General features: G+C 50.2%; 1 protein-coding gene across 2 annotated transcripts in view; it reads right to left on the minus strand.

Annotated features, from left to right (window-relative positions):
- Window positions 1-7,511: 7,511 nt before the first annotated feature.
- COL15A1 (collagen type XV alpha 1 chain) overlaps window positions 7,512-22,239 on the minus strand; it is a 70,459-nt gene continuing 55,731 nt past the window's right edge. For both annotated transcript variants that reach the window (XM_029053939.2, XM_029053938.2), the window contains 11 exons: window positions 21,894-21,983; window positions 20,238-20,287; window positions 20,019-20,120; window positions 18,267-18,420; window positions 17,645-17,709; window positions 14,612-14,740; window positions 14,242-14,301; window positions 12,230-12,283; window positions 10,667-10,852; window positions 9,628-9,743; window positions 7,512-8,569 (listed from right to left, as the gene is read on the minus strand). In XM_029053939.2, the coding sequence (XP_028909772.1) occupies window positions 8,356-8,569; window positions 9,628-9,743; window positions 10,667-10,852; window positions 12,230-12,283; window positions 14,242-14,301; window positions 14,612-14,740; window positions 17,645-17,709; window positions 18,267-18,420; window positions 20,019-20,120; window positions 20,238-20,287; window positions 21,894-21,983 (1,220 nt within the window). In that variant the 3' untranslated portion in view covers window positions 7,512-8,355. The remainder of the gene's footprint in view (window positions 8,570-9,627; window positions 9,744-10,666; window positions 10,853-12,229; window positions 12,284-14,241; window positions 14,302-14,611; window positions 14,741-17,644; window positions 17,710-18,266; window positions 18,421-20,018; window positions 20,121-20,237; window positions 20,288-21,893; window positions 21,984-22,239) is intronic.

The raw sequence follows: 22,239 nt of genomic DNA on the forward strand, positions 1-22,239 counted from the left end.
AGGGTGATGAAAATATATACAGTCGAGCAGACGAGTACAGTGCTGAGGGGATGGGAAGGGAGAGCGGGAGGAGCAGAGGGAGATGGGGGGAACAGGACCTTCCCTCGGTCCTGTTTAATCATCGTGTTGGGATTTGTTCAGCGCTGACTATGTGCAGAGCTCTGTTCTAAGCGCTGGGGGAGATCCAGGGTCATCAGGTGGTGTCCTGTGAGGCTCCCAGGCTTCATCCCCATTTGACAGATGAGGGAACTGAGGCCCCGAGAAGGGACTGGCCCACAGTCACCCAGCTGACAAGGGGCAGAGTTGGAATTCGAACCCATGACCTCGGACTCCCAAGCCCATGCTCTTTCCACTGTTAAGCAATTACTATGTGCAGAGCACTGTTCTAAGCGCTGGGGGAGATCCAGGGTCATCAGGTGGTCTCCCGTGAGGCTCCCAGGCTTCATCCCCATTTGACAGATAGGGAACTGAGGCCCAGAGAAGGGACTGGCCCACAGTCACCCAGCTGACAAGGGGCAGAGTTGGAATTCAAACCCGTGACCTTGGACTCCTCAGCCCGGGCTCTTCCCACTGTTAAGCAATTACTATGTGCAGAACACTGTTCTAAGCGCTGGAGGGGGGATCCAGGGTCATCAGGTTGTCCCACGTGAGGCTCCCAGGCTTCATCCCCATTTGACAGATGAGGAAACTGAGGCCCAGAGAAGGGACTGGCCCACGGTCACCCAGCTGACAAGGGGCAGAGCTGGGATTCGAACCCATGACCTCGGACTCCCCAGCCTGGGCTCTTTCCACTGAGCCATTAATCATGCTGGGATTTGTTAAGCGCTGACTGTGTGCAGAGCACTGTTCTAAGCGCTGGGGGAGATCCAGGGTCATCAGGTGGTCCCCCGTGAGACTCCCAGGCTTCATCCCCATTTGACAGATGAGGGAGCTGAGGCCCAGAGAAGGGACTGGTCCACAGTCACCCAGCTGACAAGGGGCAGAGCTGGGATTCGAACCCGTGACCTCTGACTCCCCAGCCTGTGCTCTTTCCACTGTTAAGCAATTACTATGTGCAGAGCACTGTTCTAAGCACTGGGGGGGATCCAGGGTCATCAGTTGTCCCCCGTGAGGCTCCCAGGCTTCATCCCCATTTGACAGATGAGGGAACTGAGGCCCAGAGAAGTGACTGGCCCACAGTCCCCCAGCTGACAAGGGGCAGATCCGGTATTCGAACCCATGATCTCTGACTCCCCAGCCCGGGCTCTTTCCACTGAGCCACGCTTGAGCTCCTCCTGGGCGCCGAGCACTGTGCTAAGCGCTCGGGGGGGCAGCGTGGTGTTGAACAACTTGGGAGTCAGAAGGTCATGGGCTCAAATCCCGACTCCTTGGCCCCGGGCCCAGCCCATCTTGGCAAGCCAGTGTCTGCTCCAACAGCATTGACTCTAGGAGTTCATTTATTGAGTACTTACTATGTGCAGGACACTGTACTGAGCACCTGGGATATTTATTGCCATTGTTCTTGTCTGCCTGTCTCCCCCGATTCGACTGTAAGCCCTTCAAAGGGCAGGGACTGTCTCTATCTGTTGCCGATTTGTCCATTCCAAGCGCTTAGTACAGTGCTGTGCACATAGTAAGCGCTCAATAAATACTATTGAATGAATGAATGAATATACAATTCCGCAACAGATAGAGACCATCCCTGCCCAAGAACTAGGAGCACCTAAGTGGGCCCAGCAAGGCTCAGTGGGAGGCAGAGGTCGTGGGTTCTAATCCAGCCCCCGCCCCTTGTCACTGTTCTAAGCGCTGAGGTAGATCCAGGGTCATCAGGCTGTGCCACGTGAGGCTCACAGTCTTAATCCCCATTTTACAGATGAGGGAACTGAGGCACAGAGAAGTGAAGTGACTTGCCCACAGTCACCGAGCTCACAAGGGGCAGAGGCGGAATTCGAACCCGTGACCTCAGACTCCTAAGATCGGGCTCTTCGGGGCTTGGGAGTCAGTTACGGCTGCTGCTGCTCCTCCTACGAGTAGTAATAGTAAATAAGCTTACAGTCTAATGCCCCATATCAAAGAAGGGCTTAGGGAGGCTTCTGGGGTTGAAAGAAAGTAGAGTGAACGTATAAAGGAAAATAGTTTGAAGACAAATCGAAAAACCTGGAAAGTACCATGAAACCCCACTTCTCTCCCTCTTGTCTGATTTTCTATCTTTTCAGGACTATTTTGGACAACAACCTCCTACTCTTAGCTTCCAGAATGAAAACCCATTAAGAAATGATGCAGGGTGGGGAAAACGACCCCTACTCCTCGGCCTTGAAGCCACGGGAGATTCCCTAAAAAAATATTTTGGACCTGAATCCCGGTTGCGACTCCTCCAGTGTGGGTGTGGATATCTCCGGTCATGGGTTCTAATCCCGGCTCTCCTACTTGTCTGCTGTGTGGCCTTGGGCAAGTCACTTCACTTCTCTGGGCCTCAGTTACCACATCTATAAATTGAGGATTGAAACTGCGAGCCCCGTGTGGGACAGGGACTGTGACCAGCCCGATTTGCTTGTATCCACCCAGGCGCTTAGCACAACGCCCAGCTCATAGTAAGCGTTTAACAAATACCCCAATTAATATTATTATTAATGATAATTATTATTGCATCTATGCCAGGAAAGGGGGAGAGGCGTTGCCCAAGTGATGTTGAAAGAATGTGGGGGCAGGGCTGTCAGAAGGGCTTGAATCAAAGAATGGTATTTTTTGAGCGCTTACCATGTGCAGAGAACTGTACTAAGCGCTTGGGGAGTATAATACAGCAGAATCGGCGGGCACGTTCCCCTTCGATAATGAGTTTATAATCTAGAGGAGGTAGAGGATCACGGGTGCCTCTCATCGGCAACTCGTGTACCCCTGCAGGACATCACGATTTTGTATACCCTGATCATATCTGCCTTCAGGCATGCTAAATTAAGGGTAAAAGAGAGAAGAGAGTGCGTAGTTATAAATGCCCCCTTCTCGTGATGGAGAAGCATAAATAGTGGGAAACCCCCTGGATGAATGCTGGGCCAGTTCTGTTTAGCATCCTCATAAATGGTGTGAGAAAAAGGAATGGGCCGGGAATTCTCCATGGATACAGATAGAGTCCGGGGTTGGGAATCAGATGACCTGGGTTCTAATCCCAACTCTGCCAATTTCCTGCTGGATGAACTTGAGCAAGTCACTTAACTGCTCAGTTTTTTCGTTTGAAACATGGAGATTCATGACCTGTTCTCGCTCCCCCTTAGACCAGGAGCCCTAAGTGGGACAGGGACTGTATCCAACTTGATTATCTTGCACTTCCCTCAGAGTTTTGTAAAATGCCTGGTGCATAGCACTTAACAAATGCCACAGTTATTATTATTATTATTCAATAACAGTGAAGAGATTACCAAAAAAGGAACCAAAAAATGGGGGGGGGGGGCGGGCGGAGATAGAGAAACATCCAAATGAGGCGTGACCTTGGACAAGTCTCTTCACTTCTCTGGGCCTCAGTTATCTCATCTGTAAAATGGGGATTGAGCCTGTGAGCCCCATGTGAGACAGTGACTGTGTCCAACCCGATTTGCTTGTAACAGATACCGTTATTAGTATTACTGTTATTATTACAGGGACTGTGACCCACCCCATTACCTTGTAATTACCCCAGCACATAGTTCAGTTCCTGGCACGTAGTAAGTGCTTAACAAAAACCACAATTATTACTATCATTAATATAATTATTAAAATACCATTAAAAAATTAGAAGGGAAAATTTAGGCATGTTAATTGGAATCCCAAATCATCAAAATCCCAAAATTAATCCCAAATCGTGAGACCGAACGCCCCCGTGGCTCCTTTATGTAGCCGCTACTGTCGTCGGAGTTCAATTGCTGGGTTGGGTGGAGCGTTGGTCCGATGGAAGGAGGGCCTGCTCTTGGACTTTGCTTCTAATAATAATAATTTTGGTACTTGTTCAATTCTTACTATGTACCAGGCTATGTTCCAAGCGCCGGGGTGGATCCAAGCAAATCGAGTTGGGCAGTGCCTGTTCCACATGGGGCTCACAGTCTTAATCACCATTTTACAGATTCGGGGGAACTGAGTGAGGCCCAGAGAAGTGAAGAGACTTGCTCAAGATCACACAGCAGATGACTGGGGGAACTGGGATTAGAACCCATGACCTTCTGACGCCCAGGACCTTGCTACCTCCAGGACGCCCTGCTGCTTCTCATACATGCTTGTGTAAACAATGGCCACTGGTTAGACTGAAGTCCTGTGGGATTGCAGCTGCGTTAGAGAAGGAAGGAAAAGGTAGACAAGTATGAGCCTGTGGGGATGAGTGAAGCCAGTCAGTAAATCCTTTTTTTTGAGCATTTACCATGGGCAGAGCACTGTACTAAGTGCTTGGGAGAGTACAGTAAAACGCTTTAACAGACCCATTCTCTAATGAGCTTACCGTCTTGAGCCTTACGTGTAAGGTGAGAGAATGGTGAGGAGGAAGTCATTCCCTTCTGAATGGAGAGGAGAAACTGAGATGAGTTAGAGGAGGAAAATGTGTAACCCAGCATATAAAGAGTTGGTGCTGATCGGATGCACTTGTAGAGACTTTTGTAACAAAGATGTTACTTCCTGAATTGTAACAATGTGGGAGAAACAAAAGCGGGAATCAAGCCCAGCAACTAACATTCCTCTCCTCTGCCTTCCCCCTCCCTAAGAAATGAGGAAGGCATGAAGGTTGGAAGGGGAAAACCACTGGCAAAATCGGGAAGCTCGCCAATAAAACGCAGATAAGGCTTTAAACCTCCAAGCGGCTTACATTTCGGGAGTTATCGGATGTGGTCTCCGAAGGAATGTAATGAATTCAGCTATATTTTCATTCTCGGTTTTCTAGATTAATGTGAGGCACCCGCTGCTTTCTGGACGTTCGCCATCGTTGCAGTTTAGCTGCTGAATGAGTGATCACGCAGTAGGACGTATTGATTGAGGTGCAAATATCCAAGAGTGGGTTTTAAAGCCCTCGAAAACGGCAAGGGTGAGGGAATCACCTCTTCCCTTCTGTTTTGTTTGGGAAAGGGTTTTAACACCTGAAACATGATATTCTGGGGCAGAGCTTTGAAACCGAAGGAGCTTCAACCTCTTACCTTCTATATAAGATTCTCTGTAACATATTAGAGTGAGACTGCCGGGACGGTGAAAACATTTGTCATTAAAAAGCAAAGTATTTAGGCTTATTTATTGCTTAGAATTGATTGAATAGTTTGTTACAGAGTAGTAAGGGACAGATCCACGTCCTTGCTTAGGAAGGTATGGGAAAAGCACTAAAATGGGAGGTGGAAATCTAGTCGGTCAGTCAGTCAGTGGAATTTATTGAGCACTTACTGTGTACTAAGCGCTTGGGAGAGTATGATGTAACAGTAAACAGACACATTCCCTGCCCACAAGGAGCTTCTAGTGGATAGTGGCAGCTTGCGGGGGAAAAGAGAGCATCTTTAAGAGATTGTTGTGGCTTCATCATTTGGAGGGCAGTGCTGCTACTGCGGGGACCAGGCACTGGACCACCAGGGACTTGAATCCGAAATCTAAGTTTTCCATTCTGAGACGGATTTACCCCGGGGTCCACAAGAAAACTAAGTCACAGGAGCACGAAGCCACAAACACCCACCGGTCCCGGACCCTCACCTGCCCACATCCTCTCTCGCTCACACTCTGTACATTCCTGCAATTTGTTTATTTGTACTGATGCCAGTCTCCCCCTCTGGACTGCAAGGTGATTCTGAGCAGGGAATGTGTCTGTTTACTGTTGCACAGTACTCTTCCAATCGCTTAGTATAGTGCTCTGCACACAGTATGTGTTCAAGAAATACAGTTGCCTGAGTGACTGACTTTCCGACTCCCTCAGGGTAGGCCGTAGCTCCAAAGGGACTCCAAGTCGTCCCTTTTCTCGAGCTTTGATCCATTTTGAAAAGACCACCAGCTTTGCTGTTCCATGTTTAGGTCTAGCTATCGGGAATGAAGAAGAGGGTCCCCTTCTCACCAATCCCTTCCTCCTCCAGCCCCTCTGGCTTCTCCAACCTAGTTCTGGAGGGGAGGGAAGTGGAGGGATGGCTTCAGGTTCACCCAAAACTCCCCAGCTTGCTGGCCTGGAGGCTAGGTCAGGCCGGGCCAGTACTGGGAGGGGCTGGGACGGGCTGGAGGGGTCTGTCACGGCTGAGAGAGAGGGGTCTGGGGAAATTCCTTTGTTTCTGCCCCGTCTCCAGTCCCCTCTCTGACTCGGGTCCAAGTGTGGCTCCGGGCCAGTTAGTCACACAGCCTCAGCTTGTCACCAGGGAGAAGAGAGGTGGGGCGGACCCAGATCACGTCAGTACCTTCGAGCACCTGCCCACTGGGCTCCATCGTATTGCCATTAATTTGGTCCTGGGTTCCAGAACTTTCTGAATTGAATGCTCGCCCCCGTGGGTGGTCCACTGGCCGAAGGGAGAGGCGGAGTCCTCCTCGCAGGCGGGACTCGTCTCTCACGGGCCTCGGTCTTGCATTCCGGCTTCCGCCTCCCTCGCCCAACCTGGGATGGGGGTGGGGACGCAGGCCTCGCGGGGGTGACCGGAAGCCCTGAGCTCTGCACTGCCTCCCCACTCTGAACCGACCAGGCCCAGGATATCCGCGACCCAGTCGGTCCTCGGCGGCCATTTCCGCGGCTCTCGTGAGAAAGGCCTGCAAGACGTTTTTCACGGCCCCTCGAGGGTTTTTCCATTTTCCTGCCTCCACTTATGGAGTACTGGAAGGAGCTGGGACTCCTGTGCTGCCGACGTCCGGGGCTGAGGGAGGTTCAGAAGTGGCCAAGTCAAAGGGAGGAAATGTCTCAGCTTGACTGTAGCTTGGAAATTCCATCTTCCCGAAGTGGTCGGTTCCGGACTGGCTGACAGCCAGCAGAACTCCCTGGGCTTACCCCTTTCCTAAATCCAGGCTTGCGGCTGGCCTTCTTCGTAAACCTCTTAGGATCCCAGAGTCCCAGAACGGGGTGGGTAGATAAAAGACCTACCTCCAGGCCTCTGGTGCCCAAGAAAACCCGGGAAAAAAAGGGGAAAGGGGGCCTGGAAGAAAGTTTGTGGGGAGAGCAGGGAAAAGTGGATGTAGGTGAGCCAGGAGGATAATGGGAAGAGAAAGCTGAGGTGATTCTTGGGGGAAATCCATCCCCTCTCCCTAACCTCCTGAGCCTGGGAGGTGGGATGTGGAGCCCGGGGAGAATCTTGCTGCTTCTCCAGGGCCAAGCCGGGCCCTCCTGTCAGGCCCCCGAGGGTTAGGTCAGTCTGAAAGTTTGGCCGGGATGACCGTTGCTCCGTCTGCCAAGCCCCTTGGGCGATCCGGTGGTGGAGGCCTAAGGTAGTCAGGGCAGAAAGGGTACCTGCCCTCAGGGTGGAGGTGAAGGTGAAGCAAGACCCCCCACTACCCTCTGTCGCTTGTCCAGGGTCAGTTGGGAAGCTACTTTCCCCCTCATTCAGACGGAAAAAAAAAAGGAAATTCCACAACTCGCATAATATCAAAACTTTTATAAGTAGAGTCATTGGCGTGGACGTTTTCACCTCAGTTTAACTATCCATGATATCATAAACCGATGAGTTGGCATTTAGGAGTCCTAACCTGCGGAAGAAGTAATTACTGAATTTACAGTCTAGTGTCTAGTTCACAATCCTGTGGAATCTCAACTTTTCCAGCGTGGCGGTTAGAGGAGAGCGTAGAAGCATATGTCAAACTAAACACCGAGTGTATAAAAATCCAGACGAGCCCGCTACAATATTATGGCAATCTGGTAGTACTGTTGGAGACACATTCAAGCGTGTCATGAGAATACTAATGAGTTGGTTTGAACAGCCTTTTCTCTGGAGGCGAACAATAGCAATTATAAGTGATAGATGCGTATCAGGGACAGAGAAGATGATTTACATTTCACTTAGAGAGTGGGAGACATTTTCTAAATCTATTTTGAAGAAAACATGATGAACGTCTTACACTCAACAGTGACAGTCACAACAAGAAAATGACTTCCTTGAGGACAGGGGAGGATGAATACAGTTCTAATGTCTGCACTTAGTCTGTCAGGAAACCCATGAGTCACCGATGGTTATTTCCACTGAACAGTGCTGAAGGAACTCCCGCACATTCTAGCACCAGAGGAGGAATCAGACTTTCGTCTTCTCTCCAAATAATTCGACGATTTCAGCTCTGAGTGTATTGAGGTACGTTTTCTTTGGTTATTTTAGTTATAAGTGTGCAATGGACAAAAATACAGGTCGAATATTTACACCACTACAATAAAATATCAGTGTCAACTTTGTCGGAAATTAAAACTGTCACTGTCCCGTGGGCGGGAGGCGGTTGTCATTTTCTCATGTCGGTCATGAAGCTGTTTTCGATACACAGCACGATCAGTTTGCTCAAGCAGCTGTAGGCTTGTTGGTCCAGAATTTTTCCCGTGCTCAGCGGAGAGGCTTGGCCAGTCACCGCGCTGTCCGACGTCCTCCAGGCTCCGCAGTAGCTGTCCACGAGTCGGATGCCGTTTGTGTTGGAGCCGTGCCAGGCGACCTTTTGAGGCCTAGACAGGATTATATGGTGTTATTCCTTATTGATAATAATAATAATAATAATGATTGTGGCATTTGTTAAGTGTGTACTCTGTGCCAGGCACTGTCCTAACCCGGTTTGCTTGTATGCACCCCAGAGTTTAGTACAGTGCTTGGCACATAGTAGGTGCTTAATAAATACCACAGTTGCTATTATTACAAATCAGATTGGACACAGTCCCTGTCCCACGTGGGGCTCACGGTCTCACTTCCCATTTTACAGATGGGACAACTGAGGCCCAGAGAAGTGAAGTGACTTGCCCAAGCTCTCACAGCAGGCAACTGGCGGTGCCGGGATTAGAACTCTTGACCTACTGACTCCCAGGCCCGTGCTCTATCCACTACACCATGCTGCTTCTCTACATGAGGTTCTCCTTTTCCTTTTCAAATGGTATTTGTTAAGCACTTTCTATGTGCCATGCGCTGTATTAAGCGCTGGGGTATATAGGAGGTGACGATATTGAACACAGTCCCTGTCCTAGGGGCTTAGACTTAATCCCCATTTTACAGATGAGGTAACCGAGCCACAGAGAAATTAAGTGACTTGCCCAAAGTCACACCGCAGACACGTGGCGGAGCAGGGATTAGAACCCAGCTCTGTGCTCTTTCCACTAGGCGACCGAACCTCCTCACACAATCACGTCTTATTCCCGGGCAGTGCACCAGTGCTCAATAAAAATAAATAAAAAGTTGTGATGTTTGTTAAGTTCTTACTATGTTCCAAGCTCTGCCCTAAAAGCTGGGGTACATCCGATACAGCCAGATGCAGTCCCTGCCCCGCGTGGGATTCCCAGCTTAAGAGGTAGGGAGGACAGGTATTTTATCCCCAGGTGGGGAAACTGAGGCCCAGAGAAATGAAGGGGCTTACCCACAGCAGGCAAGTGACGGAGCCGGGATTAGAAGCTAGGTCTCCTGACCCCTTGTCCTGGCTCTTTTCCAATAGGCCACACTCCTTCCCACTAAATCCCACTATGACCCCAGTTATATCTCGGAGGCTGAAGTGACCCGCTTGGGAGCAGAGAATGCTTACCATGAGGGGTCTCTCAGGACGTCCCGACCATCAAAGGAATATATCGGGATCTGGGCGTTGAACTGACCTCCGTTACCCGAAAAGATGGACTCCCAGTTGTTGAAAAGAACTTCTCCCTAGCGAGAGAAAATGTCATTCTTTCAAACCGACTTTAGGAATCAGCAGCTGGAATATAAAGATGTCATTCTCTCTCAGATCTGTCAAGCTCTGAAAATGCTCTTGTCATGAAAATGCATTAGGGGGAAGCAAATGAGAATCAGTTTTTATTTCAATCAGTCATATTTATTCAACGCTTACTCCGGGCAGAGGGCCGAACCAAGCGCTCGGGAGAGAACAACAGAGTTGAGAGACACGCTCCCTTGCCCACAGTGAGCTTGCAGTCTACAGGGGGAGGCAGACATTAATATAAATAATGGTAATGTTTGTGATATTATTAATAAATAATAATGTAATAAGTGTTGTGGGGCCGAAGGAGGAGCGAATAAGGTGGGGGTTATTATTTACACTTGGTTTCAGTGTTGGCTTCTCTCAACAGAAACATGAAACACATTGAGTTTTTGGACATTCCTGGGTCATCCAGGGCAGGACCACTTTCCCGTCATTCATTCATTCAATCATGTTTATTTGAGCACTACTGTGTGGAGAGCACTGTACTAAGCACTTGGGAGGGTACGATACAACAATACATCAGACACAATCCCTGCCCACAGTGAGTTTACAGAGTAAAGGGGGAGATAGACATTAATATAAATGAATAAATTACAGATCTGTACAGAAGTGATGTGGGGCTGAGGCGGGGGATGGATAAAGGGAGCAAGTCAGGGGGACGCGGAAGGGAGCGGGAGAAGAGGAAAGGAGGGTTTAGTCAGGGAAGACCTCTTGAAGGAGATGGGCCTTCGATAAGGCTTTGAAGAGAGGGAGAGCAACTGTCTGTCGGCCAAAATGGGGCCTGGATCCGCTGGGGATGTGAACCTAATTCATGGGACTTCCCTGCCCCGATTCTTGAGGAATCCGGTCGGCCCTCAACGCTCCTTCCTACCTTGAGATTGACGATGGGCAGGCTGTGTCTCTCTGCCTTTCTCACCACCGTGGTCAGGTCTTGCAGGTGAGTCGATAAGAAAGCCCGGTAGGTGGACACCAACCCCGCAGCTCGGGCCTGCTGGAAACACTGAAAATCCGCCCGGACATCCCCCGAAACCGGCGCGTTCAATGCCACCAGATGAAGCTGAAAATCAATCGGGAAACCGTGAACGAAGCCCAGACCTGCTTGCTCTCCCCCCAGACGGGGTGTCCACCTTCGGTCTCGGTCTTTGAACGAGGACCTGGCACCAGCGTGAGAAGCAGCGTGGCTCAGTGGAAAGAGCCCGGGCTTGGGAGTCAGAGGTCATGGGATCGAATCCCGGCTCTGCTGCTTGTCAGCTGTGTGACTTTGGGTAAAGTCACTTAACTTTTCTGTGCCTCAGTTACCTCATCTGTAAAATGGGGATTAAAACTGTGAGCCCTACGTGGGACAACCTGATTACCTTGTATCCCCCCGGCGCTTAGAACAGTGCTTTGCACATAGTAAGCGCTTAACAAATACCATCATCATCATCATCATCACCAGCGAGGGGTGGCTGACCCCTGGAGCTCCCCAGGAAGGTGAGTTCTACCGTCCCTCTACTGTTTCACCTGGAGTCAGTCAGTTAGTCAATTGTATTTACTGAGCGCTTACTGTGCGCTTGGGAGTGTACAGTACAACAATAAACAGACACATTTCCTGCCCACAGCGAGCTTACGGTCTAGAGTCCAACCAAGCAAGCCCTCGACCTCATCGATGACCCAGATTCTGCAGTGTTGCTGACTGGATAGAGCGCGGGCTTGAGACCCAGAAGGACCTGGGTTCTAATCCTGCCTCCGCTGCTTCTCTGCTGTGTGACCCTGAGCAAGTCACTCCACTTCTCTGGGCCTCAGTTCTCTATTTGTAGAATGGGGATTAAAACTGGGAGGCCCATGTGGGATAGGGACTGTGTCCAGCCCGATTAACTGGTATCTACCCCAGCACTTGATACAGTGCCAGGCACATAGTAAGCGCTTAGAAATACCATTAGCCAACAAACTGGCCTAGTGATGACAGCATGGGGCTGGTACTCAGGAGGACCTGGGTTCTAATCCTGGCTCTGCCACTTGTCTGCTGTGCGATCTTGGCTAAGTCACTTCACTTCTGTGTGCTTCAGCTACCTCAGATGTGAAGTGGGGATTAAGACTGTGAGGCCCAGGTGGGACAGGGACTGGGTCCAACTCGATTTATTTGTATCCATTCCAGCGCTTAGTACAGTGCCTGGAACATAGTAAGCGCTTAACAAATGGCACAGTTATTATTATTATTATTATTATTAAAGCTGGGGCTGCCCAGGGTGACGTGTCTTTGTGTCTTAATCTGGCCTCAGGATAGGAGTCCAACCCGATTTGCTTTATCCACTCTGGCGCTTACTACAGTGTCCGGCACATAGCGCTTAACAAATACGACAATTACTATTATTATTAGCCCTGGGGTAGGGAATAGGGAGGGGAACACTCACGACCTGTTCAGACCACCCTCGCCCTCAGCTCCCACACTCACGGTAGGTTTCTCATCCCAGGTACTGGAAAGAGGAGTCAGCGGGGACAGGAGATGCTGTGGATTAAACCAAAGACAAATGAGATCCCGGAGCAAGTCCCGTCCATCCTGAGTTGGGAAACCACTGCTGCAGGAGCAGAGAGCCTGCCAGGCTGGAGGAGGGAGGACTGGACACCCCCCCCCCCCTCCTTTTTGAAGCGAGCAGGATCAGCCTCACCGTGAATCCGAGGCACGAATAGATGCGGGAAACGAGGCAGCTGAGCTCCAGCTCCCTGCAAAACTCCCTTCCGGCTTTCACACGGAACGCGCTTGCTGGAAGAAAAGTGGATTAGCTCTGCCCATTCACTCATTCGTGCATTCGGTCGTATTTACTGAGCGCTTACTGAGTGCAAAGCACTGGACTGAGCACTTGGGAGAGCACAACATAACAATAAACGGACACATTCTGTCTTCGAAGAGGGCTAACTAACCTCAACCTATGACTGAAGCAAGGAGGCTCACCCTATGGCCCAAGTCAGGGTTGCCCTGATGGGACCGGGGGCAGAGGGAGGCAGGAAGGGAGGCTGCTCCAAGAGGAGAACAACAAGAAGCTGGATTTGGGATAGGTTTAGGAAGGAGCGGGAGAAGAGCAGAAGAAGAATTCCCAAGAGCTGGGAGGTGTCCCTTCTGGGTCATCCACTTACTATGTCTAGCAAAGAGAAGCACGGTGGTTTACGGGCTTACTGGAGAGAGCCCGGGCTTGGGATTCAGAAGTCGTGGGTTCTAATCCCATCTCCGCCACTTGTCAGCTCTGTGCCCGTGGGCCAGTCACTTGACTTCTCTGTGCCTCAGTTCCCTCATCTGTAAAATGGGGATTAAGACTGAGAGCCCCAGGTGGGACAACCTGATTAACTTGTATCTACCCCAGCGCTTAAAAACGTGCTTGGCACATAATAAGTGCTTAGCAAATACCATAATTATTATTGATTAGCAAAGGCCGCAGCAGGATTTCCTAAATGCATGCTGGGTATAGCACCCTCAGCAACTCCTTTAAAATAACAGTAATAGTAATAATAATATTTGTTAATTCAGTGGCTATGGGTAAATGCTGCGATAGATGCAATACAATCAAATAAGACCCAGTCTGTCTCACACAGGACTCACAGTCTGAAGGAGAACAGAGAAGCAGCATAGCCTAGTGGAAAGGGCACAGGGATGAGAGTTAGAGGACTTGGGTTCTAATCCTGGGTCTGCCAAATGCTTGCTGTGGGACCTTGGGCAAGTCATTTAACTTTTCTGTGCCTCCGTTCTCCCGTTTTCTCTCCTACTTAGACTGAGTCCTATGCAACTTTGACTGAGCCCTATGCGTCCAACCTAATTCACCTGTGTCTACCCCGATGCTTAGAACAGTATGTGACATAGTAAGTAAGTAAGTAAGTAATGATACCATTAAAAAAGGGAAAATAGGCATTTAATCCCCATTACACATATGAAGCAGTAGGCCTAGTGAATAGAGCCCGAGCCTGGGAGTCAGAAGGACCTGAGCTCTAATCCCGGCTCTGCTGATTATCTGCTGTCAGACCTTGGGCAAGTCACTTAACTCCTCTGTGCCTCAGTTACCTCATCTGTAAAATGGGGAATAAGACCGTGAGCCCCATATGGGACACGGACTGTGTCCAAGCTGCTTAGTTTGTATCTACCCCAGAGCTTAGAAGAGTGCTGGACACACAATAAGTGCTTAACTAATACTATTACTCTTAGTATTATTATTATTATTGTAATATTATGAGGAAACAGAGGTCCAGGGAAATTAAGTGACTTCTCCAAAGTCACACAGAAGGCAAGTGGTGGAGCTGGGACTAAAACCAGGTCCTCTTGCGGGGAGAGAATGTGCTTGAGAGGTTAAAGATCAGCACTCAGTTATGCCTGAACAAAGGTCAGAAACCTCAGGAATAAGTCCATCTCAGGAAGCAAATGACGAGACCCCTCACGACTCCCCAGACCCAGAAACCCGTCGACGAAATGTCCCCACTTACGCTGCTGGCAATGGCAGGGGGCGGAGGGCCGTTTTCAGGGGCAGGGATCAATTCTCCCAGCTGAAACAGAAACAGTGAAGAGAATAAGAACAATCGCAGTGCAGAGGGGCATCGGCTGCTTGGGCTGGTTTTCCGGCCGGCCGGGACTATAGTCAGGGAAACCGTTGCCCAGGGAACCAGACAGATGGGCCGGGGTAAGACCGAGAAAGTTTCGAGCGGTTCCCCAAGGCCAAAACGGGTCCCCCTCCAGTTGTAGGATAACACATAGGGGGGAGATGGTCCGACCAAACTGGGCAGGGACACTCTTGGAAGATTGCTTATGGGCCCAGTTCTCTGAGAAAAGGAGATTTGAAAAGGTCAGAATCTTCACCTGCAGTTTTCTCCACCCATCTCGGACTCGGACAAACAGATCAGCACTGTCACTCAGGTAGATCAGTGTGCCTTCTGCCACCATGTATGGCTTCTGCAGCATCCCTTCAAAGTTTCTAAATGTTGCTACCTGCCAGAGGGTAAACAACAGTTGGCAAATTAGAGGCCGCCACGTTTTTCCGTAAAAACATTCGGTTTCTCATACATGGGGATCAGGAAAATCTGCCTGCCTCTCTTTCTCTCTGTGTCTCCCCCTTTAGATTGTAAGCTCCTTGTAGGCAGTGAATGTGTCTGTTTATTGTTACATTGTACTCTCCCAAGCTCTTAGTACAGTGCTCTGTACACAGTAAGTGCTCAATAAATATGACTGAAAGAATGAAGCGTGGGTGTGTCCATCTCCTTAGCTACTGGGTTCTAAGGTTTTTATAGCATCTGTCCTTTTAAGAGTTCTAGGCACTGCACGGATAGCTTTCATCCAGGTGTCTTTCTAAATGCCAAGCTTGAAAATTCATAGGGAGAGAAGCACGGCTGTGGGAATCAGCAGCGGGGAATCAGAGCCCTGTGAGGGGAAAGGGTTGGAGGGGGAAATGGAGGTTAGAGTTTCAGGTGGCAAGATGAAGGCCCAAATCGTGGGGACAGACTCGGAGTCTCTGGTGGGGACAATGGGGAAAGTGTACCTTGCTCTGCTCCTAGAGCGGGGCTGTGGGTTGGTCTGGGGGACAACCCAATAAAGACCCCAAAATTCACCAGTGGATTTCAGATCATTGTCCTAAAACACGGGCCTAGCTCACAGTGGAGCCGGGGTTGTCACCCTCCACCTCTGTAATCTATTTCAACGTCTATCTCTCCCGCGGGATTCCCCGGCTTGAGGGTGGAGACTGTGTCTGCTAACTCTAACGCACTCTCCCAAGTGCTTAGGACAATGTTCTCAACGGAGTAAGCGCTCGATAAAAACCACCGATTGACCGACTGACGGCGACGGCGGCCGTCAGCCATTCTGGACCGAGAACGAGGAATCCTGACCCATGGAGGTTGTGGAGCTGACAACACAAGTTTGTGGTATTTGTAGAAAGTGGAAACCTCTTTTCCTGCTTCCCTCCAATCAATCAATCAATGGAATTAATTGATCGCCGTATACAGAGCACTGCAACAGTATCTCTAGAGTTTAGTTCAGTGTTTGGCACATAGTAAACGCTTTACAAATAACATCATCATTATTATTATTAAGTGCTTGGGAGAGTAGAGTTAGTAGACATGATCCCTACCCTCAAGGAGCTTACACTCTCTGTTCCCATCTGCCCCCACCCGACCTAAGGTGACCTGAACCCCAGGAAGGAAAAGCTGGGGATATGGTGGTTTGCTGCCGGGTTGGAAGAGGACACCACCTGGCTGGAAAATGCTGGGTTTCCATGGAAACCTTGGTTGCGCCCATCTATCACAGCAGTGAGCATCAGAGAGTTCAAAAGGGATTGAGGCAGCTCCCCAGAACACCCGAGGGACTCTATATCTGGAGCTGGCTTTCTCGGCCTCGACCGGCTCCCTCTCTCCAAGCCGGAGAGCCTGGCAGGCAGTGCCCCTTGACCGACGCCCAATAATAATAATAATAATAATGTTGGTATTTGTGAAACGCTTACTTTGTGCAGAGCACTGTTCTAAGCTCTGGGGTAGACACAAGGGAATCAGATTGTCCCACGTGGGGCTCACAGTCTTCATCCCCATTTTACGGATGAGGTCACTGAGGCACGGAGCAGTTAAGTGACTTGCCCACAGTCACACAGCTGACAAGTGCCCAACTAGTGGTTGGTGAGCACGACCCTTGACCCCGGATCAATGAGGTCAGATCCCAGGTTCCAGGGGAGCGAAAGAGGGCCATTTGCCTCCTGTATTAGTTCTTGGGTCCAGGCAAAGTGCCTCCAGACCCATTGATAGTAAGAGCTGGGTGGGCAGCGAGAGAAGGGCTGTCCACCTCCAGGCTCTTCTCCAAAGCAAGGTTAGCCGATGCGCCCGGGAGGTGGGATAGTCTCCAGAGAAGCAGCGTGGCTCAGTGGAAAGAGCATGGGCTTTGGAGTCAGGGCTCATGAGTTCGAATCCCAGCTCGGCCCCTTGTCGGCTGTGTGACTGTGGGCGAGTCACTTAACTTCTCTGTGCCTCAGTTCCCTCATCTATAAAATGGGGATTAAGACTGTGAGCCCCACGTGGGACAACCTGATTCCCCTATGTCTACCCCAGCGCTTAGAACAGTGCTCGGCACATAGTAAGCGCTTAACAAATACCAACATTATTATTATAGTCGTGTTTTTGAGTGTTGAGTGAGTGTTTGGACCTCCCAGTTGCAAGACATCCGGGGGAATAGGTGAGGGTCTCCTCAAATGACAGGGTGGGGCAGACCTCCCTCAGCCACCACGGAGATGACGGCAGACAATTTCGGCCTGAAGAATCTCAGCGGCCCAGAAACCTCCAGACCCCCAGGGAGCTCTGCTGCAGCTAGCCGGCCCTGTTCATTCATTTACTCAGTCATATTTATTGAGCGCTTATCGTGTGCAGGACATTGTACTGATCACTGGGGAGAGTACGATATAGCAATAAACAGACACATTCCCTGCCCACAACGAGCATGAAGCAGCATGGCCTAGTGGATAGAGCACGGGCCTGGGAGTCAGAAGATCATGGGTTCTAATCCTGGCTCTGCCACTTGTCTGCTGTGTGACCTTAGGCAAGTCACTTCACTTCTCTGTGCCCTAGTGACCTCATCTGTAAAATGGGGATTAAGACTGTGAGCCCGATGTAGGACAGGGACTGTGTCCAACATGATTTGCTTATAACCCCCCGCCCCCAGCACTTAGTACGGTGCCTGACACATAGTAAGCTCTTAACAAATACTATAATTAATAGTATTATTAGAGGTGGAGCCCTAGAGATCCAGGTTTGCCCTTGGAAATTTCCCAGGGGACTAGTGGGCATCTCAGTTTCTCTCTGAGTATTTTTCCGTCAACAGAAGATAGTCCAACCCCCCGAACCCCTCATTTGCACTCACCAGGTTCCTGGATCCCGGAAGTCCCGGCTGGCCCGGAGGGCCGGGGGGTCCTGGAAGTGCCACCGCTGAAACCAAGTAGGAAGGTTACTTTTGTAGCTCCCTCTCCTCTTCAGGAGGGATGTCACTCCCTTTGTTTCTGGTCTTGTCCCAAAGTAGCTCCCACCCACCCCCAAATTCTAATACACTGTTCCAAAAGGCAGTGGAGGGACAGGAGTCAGCACAGTCCACTAGGGGAATTGCTTCAGAGCCTCCCTGTCTCCTACCCATCACTTTCTTCCAGGCACCCTGGGTGCAGTGGCTTCCTCGATGGCTGCAGAGCATATTCGAGGGGAGAGATATAGGGTGATTACTTGAAATAGACTCATATGCACACCCACACCCAAAGAGAGGGAGAGAGAAAGATAGAGAGAAAGAAAGGGATAAAGGAAGAAAGGGAGAAAGAGAGATTCCCCACCAGGGTGTAAGTCTGTATGATAGTATGGTGGAGTCTGCTGGGGGCAGAAAGGTGACAAATTGAGACTGGAGCAAGAACCCACCCTTGTCTCACAGTGGATGACAATCCGGTGGTGGGCCCAGTCAGCTTAGAAGAGTGACAGCCTGGAAAGAGAGGCCTCTTTCTCACCTGAGCCATATATAGCTGGGGGTCCTGGAGGTCCTGGAGGCCCTGGTGGTCCCGGTGGGCCTGGGGGTCCATCCTGTCCATATCCAGGTGGTCCAGGTAGCCCTGGCACACCTGGGGGACCTCTGGGCCCCACAACCGTGTCACCCTTCTGGCCCTGCCAGCAAAAAAATCCAAAATAAAAATCAACCCCTCGTCCGTGTCACAGGCGTGTCCTGTTCGCAACCAGGAAGGAGGCGTCACTGTGACCCACTCGGGAACTGACCCGCGGCCCCGGTCCTGATCTTCCGACACTCCCTCCTCGGATCAGGAAAGGCACTGGGTCTCATCCGAACGAGGATAGATATTCCATATCCTTGAGGGGGAAAACGTGAAGAATGATGACAATAGAGGGGGAGGAGAAATTAAAGGGATGGCCAAGATTCTTTAAGAAGGTCAGTTAGAGTTGGAAGTCATCCAAAGATGAATCAGAACGATTTAAGGCATTTAAAGTATATGTTCATGAGGAATATAAAAATATGTCCATTTTGATGGGAGTGTTCGCTGCTTTAAGTGAAGGCACGTTCCAGGAGGCCTAGAAAGTCAACAACCCAGAGCAAAGAGCAAGAGCAGGAGAACAGAGCTGGACCCAAGCTTCCTCATAGAGAGCTTAACCCTTTCTGTTTTATTTCCTTTATCAACCCTGTGTGATTGGTTTGCTTATTTGGGAACGCATGCGGTACCACCCTCACCTACCCTCAATTTCCAGGGGCCCAGTAGGAGTGAAGGGAAGAAGCAGTGTGGCTTAGTGGACAGGGCACGGGCCTGGGAGTCGGAAGGACCTGGGTTCTAATCCCGGCTCCGCCACACGTCTGCTGCGTGTGACCTTGGGCAAGGCACTTAACTTCTCTGGCCTCAGTTACTTCGGCTGTAAAATGGGGATCAGGAGTGTGAGCCCCAGGTGGGACAGGGGCTGTGTCCCACCTGATTATCTTGTATCTAACCCAGCACTTAGGACAGTGCTTGGCACACAGTAAACACTTAACACAAGTACCATAATTACGAAGGAGATCAAGGTAAAGAAAGGAAGCATTTGTAAGGAGGTAAATGGAAGGAGCAGGAGAGAATTCAAAGAGTTTCCATCCCAGTGGGACACCAGGGGAAAGGATTGCCTATTGCTTGCATTTTTGTGGGCGTGGAGTTCTAAGTCTGCTCTCAGATGAGGGGATGAGTGTATCAGGAGTCCCCTTCTCACGAGTCTTCGGTTTTCAACCCTCCTGTAAAACGTCATCTGTTTTCTGACTCCTATAGGACAGAGTTCGCCCACGCAAATCAGGATATTTCCTTCTGCCACTCTAGTGACTAGGTGTCCTGTTCCCTTGGGGAGCGTGGGGAAGAATCAGAAAGTAAGGAGCCCAATTACGGCTTTTGAATGGAAATTTCCCTCCCCACCTCCTACACTGGACCCTCCCACCACCTCAACCACAATGATATGGGTCTGCTCTGCCACTTTTGTTGACCCCTCTCCCAAAGCCAGGCCTCGAGATCCCAAAAGGAAATCTCCGAGTCCAGCTATTTAGTTTTCCTCTCCCGGGGAAAGCAACTGCTCCAGGAGCCCCATGTGTCTGGGGGCCTGGGACTTGTTCTCCAAGAAAGTGTGAGGTTTGTGGATTTATTTCACCAAAGTCTGGGATAGACTCCAGAGCTTCCCATTTGGCACCAGGGACAGTCTGAACATTCCATACTGGGGTATCTGGAATCTGGGACATTGCTTACCTCTTGTCCAGGACTTCCAGGTAATCCCGGTGGTCCAGTCATAAAAAATCCACCATTGGAATCTCCTTTTTCACCTTTGATCCCCTTGTCTCCATTCTCCCCCTTAAAGCAGACAGCATGGAAAGATCTGAGTGAGATGGAATGGAATGAATCTGCCAAAATGATCTTTGGTCACCTGAAAACCACGGTAGGGGACATTGTGAGAGAAAAATTAGTTACCTTCAGTCTGTCCAGAAATTGTTTCAATTCTGTTAATGGAGCGGGAGGGCCTGAGAGAGAAAGGTTATATTAAAATCTCCTAATTTCCATTTCTGAAAGGTTCAACTCAATCTTCCTTTTAGGTGCCCATCGCATTGCTTGGGGCCACTGACTGCCATTGGTCAGCCAGCCCAAGAACCAATACCAGGTTTGAAGTGAGGATTTGTTGCCCATAAGGGGGTTCTCATCCATTCTACCTATAAACGGACTCCTTCAGGTCCATTTGCAGAGCCCCTCGGTGGGTCTGAAGTTGGAGAAAAATCCATCCGTTTTCCTCGAGAGGAAATATGTGTCACGAAGCAGGTGGCAGGAATAAAGTTAATTCAGCTAACGTTTTCCCCCCTCAAAAACATTCAAACTTCTCAGGCCAAGAGTCCTTTTTATTTTATATTTCTCTGCTCCTTTGCCACCAGCCAACCAAAACCTCATCTGAGTAGTCCCACTTAGAACTCTGGGGCAAAATGAGCCACAGCCCAGGCTTGGGAGTCAGAGGTCATGGGTTCTAATCCCGGCTCCGCCGCTCGTCAGCTGTGTGACTGTGGGCAAGTCACTTCACTTCTCTGTACCTCAGTTACCTCATCTGTAAAATGGGGATGAAGACTGTGAGCCTCACGTGGGACAACCTGATTACCCTGTATCTAGCCCAGAGTTTAGAACAGTGCTCTGCACATAGTAAGTGCTTAACAAATACCAACTTTATTATATTTTCAGTCCAGTTTGGACTAATGAAGACAAAGCATCTAAGGGTATTCTTTTCTCGGCCGGCTTCCTACGGGCCCAAAGGCTCGTGACCGAGAGCTGATCCCTGGGGGGTTCCGTTGGCTTCAACCCACCCTCCCACGAGCCTGCTGAGATGCTGAGGGCTGCCCTGAGCCCCGGGAAACATCAAGGTTGGCCCAGGGTGGGGGTGAGGGAAATGAGGGGTGCCAAAATCCAAAGACACCATCCGTCAATTAGGCCAAAGAGTGCTGTGGTGATTCTTGGGGGACCTACCTCTTATCGCGCATCTCCTGCTACAACCCAGTCGGCACACTCCGCTCCTCTAATGCCAACCTACTCACTGTACCTCGATCTCGTCTGTCTCACAGCTGACCTCTCACTCATATCTTGCCTCTGGCTTGGAACGTCCTCCCACTTCTCCCCCGCCTCAAAGCCTTATTGAAAGCACATCTCCTCCGAGAGGCCTTCCCTGCCTCTTTTCCTTTTCTTCAACTCCCTTCCGCGTCGCCCTGACTTGCTCCCTTTATTCATTCCCCCCTCCGAGGTCCGCAGCATTTATACACATATCCGTAATTTATTTATTTAAATTAATGTCTGTCTCCCCCTCTAGAATGTTAGCTCATCGTGGGCAGGGAATGTGTCTGTTATATTGTTATAGCGTACTCTTCCGAGCGCTTAGAAGAACACTTTCTTCACACAGTAAGCCGCTCAATAAATACAGTTGACTGACCTGATTGTCTGACTGACTAGGCTTAGGCTCCCGGATCTCCTCCTGGGCCCGTCGACGCAAAGGATCCACGCTTGAGGGTCAACCGGTCAGTCACTCTTTCCCAGGGGTTCAGTCACCCACCTCTGGACATTCATCTGGACTTTGTTTCTGTGAGACGCTGGCCTTACCTGGAGGGCCTCGAACACCTTCATCGCCTTTTTCGCCTTTGGGGCCGACCGCCCCGGGGAGGCCCCACGCACCTTTCTCGCCTTTAACGCCTGCGGCAAAGACATTTCCCAGAATGACATTCGGTCTCCGTGTGGTTCTTTGCCCCACAGCATCGCCTCCCTGCAGTTGGGCTGTTTAAGCCAGAACGAGTGTCCGACATCTAATCTGAGGGTTCTTTCTTCTAGGTTGGGGTTACTCCAGGGGTACACCTGGCTACTGGGAGCTTGCCCTAATAAAAAATAATAATAATAATAACTGTGGGCAGGGAATGTGTCTGTCTATTGTTACGGTGTACTCTTCCAAGCG

The sequence above is a fragment of the Ornithorhynchus anatinus genome, chromosome X3 (assembly GCF_004115215.2).
Source record: "Ornithorhynchus anatinus isolate Pmale09 chromosome X3, mOrnAna1.pri.v4, whole genome shotgun sequence".
In the NCBI taxonomy this organism is placed as follows: domain Eukaryota; kingdom Metazoa; phylum Chordata; class Mammalia; order Monotremata; family Ornithorhynchidae; genus Ornithorhynchus; species Ornithorhynchus anatinus.